Source organism: Anopheles cruzii, chromosome 3, assembly GCF_943734635.1.
Source record: "Anopheles cruzii chromosome 3, idAnoCruzAS_RS32_06, whole genome shotgun sequence".
Classification (NCBI taxonomy): domain Eukaryota; kingdom Metazoa; phylum Arthropoda; class Insecta; order Diptera; family Culicidae; genus Anopheles; species Anopheles cruzii.
Window position 1 is genome coordinate 1340227 of NC_069145.1, and position 12340 is coordinate 1352566.

Here is a 12340-nt window from a genome sequence, read left to right on the forward strand (position 1 = left end):
AGACAGTGGAAAACGGGGTTTATGAGGCGCTCCTCGGGCCCTTGAGGGCCAAGGCTTGTGCGTGTGTACATAATGGCGAGAAATTCGAGAAATTCTTGGTGCGTGTGACCTGGCCGCCGCCGGGGCCTAAAAAGGCGTCTGTGATGGAGCCGTGCGCCGCCGATCGAGCGCGAAGCTTATTACTCCTTCCGTTAATTAGATTAGCAATGGGCATCGTACCGCGATGCGTACCGGATTTCCAGGCACAACAGGCGGCCCAAAGACGGGACTTATTTCGTTTCGTGAAGGCCACTCCATAGGTTTTTCCACGCAACGGTCCGCCGGTCGGTCCGGGGGTTCGCTCTTTTGTGTGTGGTTTTCAAACGGGAAATTTAATAAAAGGGCGAAAATTGGGAGAATCGGAACAAAAGGACAAAAGTAATCCGACTTTGCATTCGGGAGGACAGCGCCCGGAATGCTATCAAAATCCTTTTCATATTCATATCTTGTTATTGTAGATCCGAAAGGAAAACCATGTTAACATGGCTCAAGGCTGGGCGAGATGTAGCACAGGGCGAAAGTATCGTACGGAAAAGTTTTGACTAAGCAACCCGTGTCTCCATGGAAACGAACAAAGTGACATTCCGGTTTCAGTTGCAGTTCCCTATAACAGACAAGAGTTACAACTTAACATTTAGAAAACTTCAAATTTTACAAAACAAATTATATTATTTAAATTTAACCAGTAAATGTATCGAGAAAGCTAGACAGTGAAACTTCAGACCGCTCTCTCTCTCTGTCTCAGGATTCATCGCAGACAAGGATTAAGCGCATGGGGCATACGACGGAGATCAATATGTGACCCAAAAACCGGTCACCAGACGCCGGTTACGTAAAGCACCGTCTGCGTAACGGCCGCGCAAGGATACGCACCCTCACGCAACCCGATAAGGGACCCCCACCTATTCCCCCCGGTTGCCTCGGCTCTCCCTCGCTAATGGTACGTTATAACGCAATGTGGGCCACCGACAAAACCGACCGCAGGACCGCGCCTGATGGTCTGTGGCGCCAGATTCAATTACCACCGACCAACTGCCACTAATCTCCTCCACCGAACGGGCCATTCGGTTGTTTTTTTTGTTTTGTCGGGGGGCCGAACGAAGCCGATTGTCAATTTGATATCCGCTTTCCGGTCGGTCGTTGAACCAGCGTTGTCATTCTTCAAAAACAATGATTATCCGAACCCTTGCCCGGGGACTGGTCGGTCGAATGTCAGCACGGAACGGGAACGAGACTTGAAGGAAAGTGTTTTTGTTCTAAATGTGTTTTGTTTGTGAGAACCCTGACGCCGGCTGGCGCCTGGGGGTCAAAATTCGACCCCAATCTGCATATATTTACGCGTTTGCATGCCAAACTGCCAAAACATATTGGCCTCCCACAAGCTGTGGGTTGGGGGGGTCTGCATAATTTCTGCCCGAACCGTTAAACATAGCCCCAGGACCCAGTTCGCCCTCGGACAGACTGGAACTTGCGGAACCAATTTCCACGCTTTGCAAGTCACTGCGTTACACAAATCGACCATTTTCCCGAGCTCCAGAGCTACGGCGAGTAATGTGTAGTTTTATCAATAGTGCACACGAAATTTACGGACCCCTCGGGCAAAAACGCACCGCCGAGGGCCCACATGTCCTGAAAACACACCCAGTTGGTTCTGCCATTCGTGGGGGCATGACGCAAATCGTAGTTGATGTTTGTTTTGATTTCACCCAAAAACGGCCCCATCAATGTCACGGACGCGGAGAATTTGGCAACCGCCTACTGTAGTTACGCAACTATGCCCCGGCTCCGCTAAATAGACCTTTCCGACTTGTTTATAGCAACCCTGAGGATGCGAAACAAACATGTTTTCAATTCGCCCAACGCCTCCCTCGATCAAGATTGCCGTGACACACGTCCTAATTTGCAAATGACAACGAAGCTGACACATCGCGCCATCGGGCGAACCAAAGAACCGTCAGAGTGGCGTAAATTTAGATCCATCATCATCGTCTCTAATTAATGTCGTTGGCCCAATATTGCCCCCCCTCCTCGCTCTCCGCAAAAAGCTTGTCAACGAAAGCTTCACCCAGGATAGAGTGCGGATTACCACAAGCGCGATCCTTGAAGTGATAAATTGAACGGTAAACACGGATCGCTGCCAAAAACGCCGACGGCACCGCCACCAATCAGGAACGGCTTCATTTTATCCGTTTTCCGAAACCAACCACACGCATAATGAACGCATAATACTTGCTTGTCTCAAAGTTCTATCCCGCCTGTAAAATAATCCGCTTCCGCGAGGAAACTTTCGGTCCCCGAAGGCCCCAAAAATAGAACAGTCAGAAAATGTTCTCCACCGACAAACCACCGGCCGGCCGGGACACCGGGACATAGAAAAACAATTACTCCGGGGAAAAGCCGGTGTTTCGGTTGACATTTTCGGTGATAATCTCTTGCCCGGAGCGGGCGACTCTTAAGTAGCGCCAAAAACCATGGAATCCGTGATGTCGAGGATGTTCCTACTTTTTTTCTTTTGTCGTCCGTTAATTCGGCCCAACGCCGAAAATCGATACGACCTGTCTGGCGCGGACCTTCTATGGAACCGGCTTTTTGGCAGCGAGTGTTATTTTTGGGCGGCCCGTTTCGCAGTTTATTATTTATGTCTGCCTATGTCGCCGCGGGTCCTACGGGAAGTGCTTTCTCGATGCGGCTCCTCCGTTGCTATGTGGCGCTTCCAATCGCCAAATAGCCTACTACGACTACCAGCGAACCGTGTTTATGGGTATGGGTTCACGACGCCCGATAAGGTAGACCTACCGGAACTCGTTGCGGTCGACCCATCGTGTGTCCTAGGATGTGCATTTCGATGCTGTTAAGCCGTCAATAATGAGGCCCGCCTCGAGGCACGGCACAAAACGAACCGCGAGTTCACATTTTTACGCACCCATCTCGCGGTTCGTTATGAAATGTTAATCACCTCGGAATCGGAATTGCAACGAATTTCAAAATCAAATTGAAAGCCCCATTTTTACCCCATTTTATGGCTCTCTGGACCCTACTCACTTCAACACACACCGGCGGCACCGTAAACGGACGACGGTACGACCCGCGGCATCGACCCCCGTCCGGCATAATTGATGGGGCTTCATATTATGGGAAAAAGGACCTCCAAAACCTTCCGTGGACCTTCCGTTTTTCTCAAAACTCCCCTTCAACTGGGCGTGACGTAATTCGGCACCGGGCGGGGGGGTGGGGGGATATTTTTGGGGTCCACCCCGTGGCCACCCCTCCCGTGGTATATAATTATTCCGGCACGCTATCCGATCGTTGTACGGGCCCGCATAAGAGGAACGGCGATGGTTTTCCTTTTAAATACAACTAACTCACGTACGTACGTTGGCTGAACGATACGAAAAATATCCTTAGGCCCGGTCCCGTGTGGCTAGGCCATGAATTTTAAATGAGCACTCCGCCAGTGCTGGAGTGGAGCTTTTTTTGAACTTCCTCCCGCGAAAGGCATTCTGGGGCCGGGTGCTGCCGTGTTGGAATGCTGGCGCACCAACAAACAAGCCAACCGTGCTGGTGATGGCGTGCGGCCCCATGATAAGAGTGTGGCCTCAACAGCCAGCCGGTCGGTCAGATTGGATAGCCCAAAAGCTCTGCCAGAAAATGAGGTCTACCCGGCCGGACGGACCACGGAGGGGCGAGTGTAATCCGCCCGTCATCAGCTGGTCGAGCCTTCACGCGGACTTGCCAGCTGATTGCATGTCTGATTCAAATCGTTTTATGATTATACCCTCCTCCCGGGCCCCAGACCCTGGCGGCGAGTCCTCGGAGCCTCGGAGCCTCGGAGAGCTCGGGCAGCTTTTCAGAGAATGACCTGTGTTCGGTATGTTCGCGAGCTCAGTAAGATTAGCATGGCCAAGTATGGGGAAGATGTTGTTGCAAAATTCAGCCAACCCGTAGCCCGTTTTCCAGTGGATTATTTAAGGCATCCCGAGAAAGCTCACCGGTGGCAGGAACAGGTGGACAAGAAAGCAACACCAGCCCGAGCCCGAGACACGGCAGAGGCAACACCACACAAAAAAACACGAAATGATGCCGGAAAACAGCATTGTGGCGCGTTTGCGCACAAACTTCTGCCCGCATTTGGAAGCCGTTGATCGGGGTGACCGGACGGGCGGTGTGTGGACAGGGACAGGGTGGACAGGGTGTAGAAGCTCTAGAAATCTTGGCCCGACGTTGGACCACAGCCAGGATATCGGCGGAGTGCGAGTGGCCGCCAGCGGGGTCCATAAAATTTTTCGCCAGTGCATGCCATTTCTTTATGGGGCCACTCGGCGGCCACTGCGGTAATGATTGCACTTAACGAGCTACAGCGCCACTTCTCGTTTCCGGTTTGATGTTTTCCGGGAGCCCGGATTAGACAGATCCTTCCGGGCAAACCGCAAACGGCGGCGACGGTTCCCATATCGTTTAATTGTCGACGACTTTACGGGTTACACCACTGCTTTCAATTACCAAATTCTTCGTCCCAATCTGTGTTGAATTGCTTCCGGGTCTCTCCGTCTTGTTGTTTGCACTGAACGAACCCCCTTCACCGGCAGAAGCTGGTTGGCGCAGCAACGATGACGCAACTTCCGGCGGCCATTCCGCAGCCTTCGCAGCGAAGAAAACCTCTGCATTCGGTGGAGCGAAATACCGACCGACCCGAGGCCAATTCAAACATCCTTGAGAGCACCACTACAGACCGAGTGAGGTTCGCACGCGTTCCACGATACTTTTTCGGAACTTTTTCGGAACAGCCGAGAACTGAGCGGAACTGAGTGACCCAAAAACCGGGAACCGTTCCGGAGCACGTTCATAAATTATCAAACATCGTCCCAAACCGATCCGATCGAGGCTCTCGATTTTGACATTTTCCCTGCCCGCGGATATCCTACAAAAGCCGTCCTGGTCCTGGTCGCATGTCACACGCCAAACGCATCGCCCGCTGCGCTTCCTGTTCCGGCGCCGTGACCGCAGATGACGCCCGGTGACACGAAAACAGCATTGCGTATAATCGACCGGCCGCGTGGCACCATTTTACGCCGCTCCGAAAATAGAACTCCGGGGGACTCTATCGATTCAATAGACGGGGTTGGGTTCGCCGCCGACAATCACGATCCTTCCGGACGTTGCTTGTTCCGTCGCGAAACGGAACACAAATTTGGGGTGGGGGCCATTTTCCTGTGGGAAAACATGATAGGCTTCAACTTTTGGCGAACCGGAAGCCCTCCAGAGCCGTAAGGATCTGCCGGATTAGTGTTTGTCTCCCGGCCGGTGGTGCTACATTTTGTCACCTCCGGGATGGCAACAACGGCCAGGTTTATTGTCCCAGGAAAAAGAGATGGAAAGCGAAAACTCTTCCGGCTCCGTTCTGAAATTACACCCGGGAATGCTTTTGTTTCCTTGTGAAGCATTTTAATGTTCCCTTCCCTGGACTCGGGCGACGGCCTAGCCTAGGATAGGAGCGAAATAACACGAATCGTTGGGGTCCTGCTGCAGGACCGGGCACCGAGGCAGAATTGATTATTATGGTTTCTGCCGTCTTTCCGTTTCCGGAGCGTTTCAGGCGAACAAATCGCAGTGTTCCGACGAGTTCACGCGAAAGTGTTGGTTGATAAGTGCAAACAGTTTGTGCAACTCAAACCGGGGGCCCATTTAAATTCTACGCCAAACGGGGTTCCTTCCTTTGATCCTGCCAGGCCAGGCTGCCACCCAGAGCAAACGCGGCAGGCGGCAGGCATTTTATTCGAACTTTTCATCCATCAAGCCGTCCGTCTGGAAGCATTCTGTTCCGTTTTCTGCTGCGCCCCACCAAGAATACTCTGAAAGACACAAACACAACAACAGGATGAATGGGCGCACCAGTATTGCTGCGGAAAATTCCGGTGAGAAAAGTGAAGTGGAATGGTATATTTTTCTCTTCTCCACCGCAAACGATGACGACCGAGTTGCCGAGTTCACTAAATACCCGAGCCAGACGAATGGGATGCCATTTTTCACACGATGATTAAAGTGATCCTTCTTCGGCATTCCGTTCCGGCGGCTTTTCCAAGGAATTCGGTAGCATTCAACGTTAATCCAGTGGAAGATCTTCTACGGGGGAAGATTGTAAACGTTGGGCCATTGATGCGACTGCAAGGTGTCTCAAATGGAGGAAGATTCTTCAAGATTCATGAAGTAGTTATTTTAAATTGAAAGCACGCCTAAGTAGCCATTTTTCTTACGTTCAAGATTTAAGTAAGCTGTGCTCGCTGTGAGATGTTGCAATAATCTCATCCGTCTCACAATCGTCTCATCTCACCTCGGAAGCTTTCTTTGCCTGAAGAGGAGCTTCTAATTTTGAAGTTCTTTTGCATCATAATTACTCACAAAATGAAGTGTCGGTCAACATTTTTACAGCCGCATAAAGAAAATAGTCAACTCACATTATCTACGCTTTTTCGTTCTATTCGTGAGCATTCTGCAAGTCCGAGGTGAGAATGAGCTTTATTTTATTGGTGAGAAACCGTCTCACTATGTTCGAAACTTCACAACGAAACTCTTCATCGGTACCCTGTTCTTTTACTTATAAAGTGTCCATAGATAAAAACGATGTAATTTATCGTAGTGCACAAACAATATTTGGTTTTACAGATAATGGCGACTGGAGAAACGACACCATGTCCTCCAATGTCCTCCAGACGCGTTTTTGCTGTCGGGTTGCCGACGGCCCCCATCGGTTGAAGCCCGCATCGCCGCGTGACTGGGCCGCGGTCCTGTGCTAATATTTGCCCATGCTTTCAGCGCCGTCACGATATGGTTCAGCCAGCCAGCAAACACACACACACACCCTAATTCCCGGCAATGGACGTGAATGACTCGGACTAAGGCGGATCCAAGCGGGTTCGGGGAGGCCTGTCCCAAAAAACGTCTATGTCTGGCCCGTCTAGGCCTCCCGAACACCATTATTTACAGAAAACATGCAGATTGCCGACGGGACTCCAACGACGGGATGGTGGTGCTAGGTGCCAAGGATGATGTAATTAATTGCTAACGATCGGCACAACTCTGGTTTCTTTTGGCCACCCCAAGGACCCGACGGAGGATAATCTTTCGGTCGGCTTTACGACATCCAATCGCTAATTGAAGGCGGTCGCCGACGGACAGATACGCGGGTTTCTTTTCACGCCAGCACCTTTCTTTTCTCCGCGGCCAGTTTTTTCGCCTTAATTCTAACGTGACGTAATGGACACTGTGGAGCTGCAACTTCCGGCTACCGAACCCCCGGCCGCCACGTGCCGGGCTAATCTGCGACTGACGTCTGATTACGTCGCCTAAGCGGGTGACAAATGGGGCCGAACCGGCCACTTACCTTTGATGAGCCGTTGGAGGATAATATCCTTATGGTCCTGCGAGTGGGGCTCACCGATGATGATCAACAGATAACACCCGGTCAGCGGGCTCGGTGGACCGACCCCGAGGATACTCGGCGGTCCGTCGGATCCAGCGCCACCACCACCCCCAAGATCGATCCCTCCGTCGTCGTGCTGCTCGTGCTGCTCCGCGCCACCGTTCACCTCAACCGGAGCCACCTGATCTTGCTCCATGCGGTCCCTTAGGCGGTCGGTTTTCTTCTCAACCTCTCCGATGGATGCACGGAATCGGAATCGGGCGAAGGTTTTGTGCTTAACTCGACGCTGAAGGATAGTGTTTGAACTTTAACTGTTTCCTGGCACTCGGTGTGTGGCTGAGCTTAGAGGGAAGGTCGATAAGGGACCCGCACACCCGCGAATGTGTGTCCTGTCTGTGCACTTTTTCGCTCACGACTAACACAGTGACACCGAGACGGGTCCACTAGCCTCGTTCTGGACGCGAGAAAACGGTGCCAGCGACCGACGGACCGACCGGATCCGACTCTCTCGCCGGAGCAGCAACGGCGATCCTTGCGAAGAGCGAATCAAATGTGAGCGTGACGACTCTCTCACAGTGAGTGTTTCTCACTTTCACAGACACGAACACACACAGCACTTACCGCACTTGTCACACTGACACACACCGTCGCCGTCGCCGCCGCCTTGATCGATCCCGCGAAGGGAGTAACTATTTCGCAATCCTTGCGCTCCGTTTCTTTTCCGGAGATTTCGGGGCGAGCTTTGTCGAGCTTTTGACACACTTTTCCCGACCGGTGACCGGTTGGAAAATGCCGCGATGGTGCGAAATACCTAGTGTTTTCGAATGCTGTCGCGTTTCATCAGTGTCCCTCCAATGCGACGTTAACGTTCGTGCCTACTTTGGTTTTCCACGGGAAAACACGAGCTTGACGGGATGGTGTAGCTTACTTAGCGTTACAGGCTAAATGGTATACGTTTTGAATGGCGACTTATAACTAATGCGTAACGTAACAATCGCAGCTGCCCTTTCAGGATCAGATTCAGGAACCACGTCGAAAGTCTCTCGGCCCGTTTGCTGCTCTCACACCCTTTGATTATCCTCGAAGAAAAACGGCCAACACACACGCACGTACACACACACACGTAAAGAACTATCTCACGCGACTCTTACTCTCACACTCTATCTCGCGGTCGCTCTTGATGACGTTATGCTGGACCTCTTTTCCTGCGCTTTTCCTTCGTTCGTTCGGTGCAGCCCTTTTTCGACTTTCGACAGCGACCTTTCCAGCGGGCGAAGGACTTTTTGGCTGATCGTCTCTATAATTTCTAACTTTCAGTTCGCAGCGGCTTTTTGGCGCATATCATAAGGTTGGCGGACACTTGGCAGCAGGATGGCTGTTAACCATTTAATAATCTCAGTTTGCTTTGATCACTTGAGTCGCGAGGAAAGGATCACTTCATCACACGGACCGGCGCTGCTTTCGTTTGCTATCTGTCTGTCTGTTCGCTGTGGTCTTTGAATTTTCGGTTTGGCCAAGTCACTTGCGCGTTGCTGCGAAAACGATTTCAGTATGACAAGCCCGACTGCTGGCAGACTGCTTCTGGCTGGCTCCGGTTGGCCACGGCTCGGCGGTTCGGTTTCTCGGTCACTCTCGCGGCGACGGTCGCATGAGACGACGGTCGGAGAGTGTAAAGAAAATTTCAACCCGAAACCCGAAGACAACCCGAGAAGGAAAGCCGGAATTCGAGAGAGAGAGAGACCCCAAATGCGGACACCACAGACACCATGACGGCGATTTTGGGACGACGAACGCAATCGCGCATGCTTCGCGCCGTTCGATTTTCGTCGTGCGCTACCGGTTACTCGAGGACCCTAACGGGGAGTGCTAGTTGGCCGCATGCTTTCTCTTCCGCCGGCAGAGAGAGGCAGAACCGACCGGAGAGCCGAGAGACGGTCCAACCATCTGTTTTCCCGACCGACCCGACGGTGGCCCAACGTGTGCACCCCGCTGAATGGGAGTTTAATGATGCGACCTATGCGTCACACCGTCGCCCGAGTCCTCAGCCCCCCAGCCTGCAATCCGGTGACTTCCTTCCGGTCTGTGGCGGCGACCGGCGGAGTCACTTAGCCCTTCAACCGCCCTGCATCGGATCAAGTTGCATCCGGCTCCTTGGCGTGATCGATTTTTATAAGGCTTGATCAATAAAAACTCGGACCGTGAGCGGACCATAAAAGCGATAGAAAGGAGTCGAAAGTCGGCATCGAAAGGCGAAATCGTAAACTGCAATTTCAGCAGCACCAGCGGCCACTAAAACAAATCGGGAAAATCGAAATATCGAACCGGATCGAAAAAAACGGCTAATCATCTCGTCGATCGAAAATCGAAACCCAACGAAATGCACCGGACCGGCCGGCCGGCGGCATTACGGAGCATTAGCGCAGAGCAGCGGACCGAAATGGGGAAAAAGCGGCCGCCGTGCTCAGCGAAAAACGAGCTTCGCTGGCCACCCCGCTGCCGGATTTAGACCAATTTCGGCTTCGCCGCCGCCGCCGCGAATCGAAAGCATCGGACGCGAAATTGGACATCCGAAATATGCTAAGTGATCGGAAACAACAGTCGATTTCGGGCGGCGCGGTCACACCACTTCCGATAAGCGCACTCCGGTGGCCCGACCGATAATGAGTCTGTGGGTCTCTCATTTGGGCGGCCTTTCATCGGCACTCGAGCCGAACGATGGCGTCGGGCGTGTTATGTTGTTAGATCTCTTCAATTCCGCCTCTTATCTCGTCTTATCTGGAGGTGCATTCCTTTAAATTGCCATTTTTTCGCCTTCACATCCGAGCGGCGATTATAAATGGCAACATTAAAAACGGACCCCGGAACGAGTTCGGCACCACGTTACGCCCCGGTTCCGGTCGGCCTGGCTCGTTGGGGCTTGTGGGGGATGCCGGGGAAAACAAACTGTGTGCCATTAAAATGCGTTCACCGAAACCCAATTTGTGGCGCTGCATATGCGTTCAACCCCTTTCCGGCCCCGGGGTGGGGTCGCAATAAAGCCGCACCCCACCGGAGCAATTGCTTTACGGTGGCCCCCGTGGCCCCCGTGGGTCTGCTGTTTGAAGGTGAGAAAGTTTGGAAAGCATCATCGAGTGCCCGAGGGGAGGCGAAGATCGCCAACGCCCCCCGTGGACCACGTGGACGAAATTGAATCGGTAATAACTGACGTCGAACATTCATTTCTATTTTTGGGACCCCCGCCCGAAGCCCCACGGGGGGAGCTTCCGATTCGTATTAATTGCTCCAGATAAATAATACCCACATTAAGGCGCGCGCTACTGGCTCAATTGCCTTTCCCCGTGCTGTGGCCGATCCCGTTTTTCTTCGACCGTGACAATCGGCGCGCGTTCGGCAGATTTTACCACCATTTTTCTTTCCACTGCCGCCCCACCGGAGCCACCGTGATTGCAAAATGAAAGGAAAAATCCATTCGACCGAAGCGGCCGCGTTGCAGATTTTCCGTCCGACCGATTCTTGGCCCCGCGAGTCACATCAAACCATCCGGACCGCTAATTGAGCGCGCCGTCGTTCCCCGTTTTGCATGTCATCTGGCATCAACGGGAACAACGGGAAAATGGCAAACAATCGCCCCTAAACCCTAGCATAACTGTACCGTCGAGCGGATTTCGCGAAAAGTTTGCCATTTTCGGTGCACCTTCCGCGGGACATCTGTGTTTAATTCGGCGAATAATTTCCGGATAGAATCGGAATTGGATCGCAACGGGGGCTTAGCGTGTAGCTTCGAATACATTAAATTCAAAACTGGTTAATTTGCAACAACGAAGAGCAAAAAAAAAAGGGATCCCAATCGACGACCGACGAGCCGCTTCGAGTTGCGGTCGCACCTGCCAGCGGTACAGAAGGTAATAGAGGAATCGACCGAAGACATGTTTGGGGCCACACAAAGCGGAAAGCGAAACATAAAACGGGAACCCGAAAGAGGTGGGAAGCCACAGCAATAATCTCGGAAGCGGCGCGCGCCCAGGGAATATGGAACGACGACGAGCATTAATGTTACACGCCGGCTTTCCGGCGGCGAATATTTTGTTCCAGCCGCCGCCCTTTTGGAGACAAACTTGCCGGTGTGTGCCGATGCTAATTTTAGACCCCAGAATGTGTCATTTAACCCCACCGTCACCGACTCACACGACGTGTTGTTCTCCAGTTTGTTGCGACAAATTCGCACCGGGCACCGCAGATAACTTAGTTCGTGACGTTTTGAAAGTAAAAGTAAATTTACAACCCGCTCTCTCTCTCTGTTGTTTCGTTTCGAATGATGGATTATAATTTTATACACTTTCCGGGCCATTCATTAATTCATTCTCCCGAGCACCGCATAATAATTTGCAATGTTTTTCCTTATCTTCTCTTTATTTTCGTTTTATTAATTAATTTGGATGATTAATGTAAACTATCACAACGTAAATATTTGATGGTGACTTCATTTATCGTGTGTTTATTTTATTACCACTAAATGGGATTAGGTTTTTTATAAAACTTGTACATTTTGAATCCTTTTTAAAAGAATGTTCACCCAGATTGTCATAAGTTGTCATATAGTTAACATGTTGCTCTTAGTTGCAAAAACTCTTCTTTAAACGATACGAACATTATTATCCTTATCTGTGTCATGCAAGTAATCAAATTTTCAAAAATGCTTTGTTTAGAATCTGTTGATTCACCTCGTTAATTGGTGCTCCTGGAAATTCCCTGAAAAGAAATGCAATGTTGCCGTGCTCATTACATTGCCAGGAGTGGCTAGGACCACCCTTGAACGACGAAAAGACACAGTTCGCTGCTCATCCGTCGTCGTCCCCAGGGTTGCATCAAGTGCAGTGTGCCTTG

At 51.5% G+C, this 12340-nt stretch overlaps 1 protein-coding gene across 1 annotated transcript in view; it reads right to left on the minus strand.

Moving 5' to 3' along the window:
- Positions 1 to 7652, minus strand: part of LOC128274580 (microtubule-associated protein futsch) — a 28733-nt gene extending 21081 nt beyond the window's left edge. Inside the window, exon 1 of the mRNA XM_053012817.1 lies at positions 7418 to 7652. Within this exon, the coding sequence (XP_052868777.1) occupies positions 7418 to 7652 (235 nt within the window). The remainder of the gene's footprint in view (positions 1 to 7417) is intronic.
- Positions 7653 to 12340: the final 4688 nt, after the last annotated feature.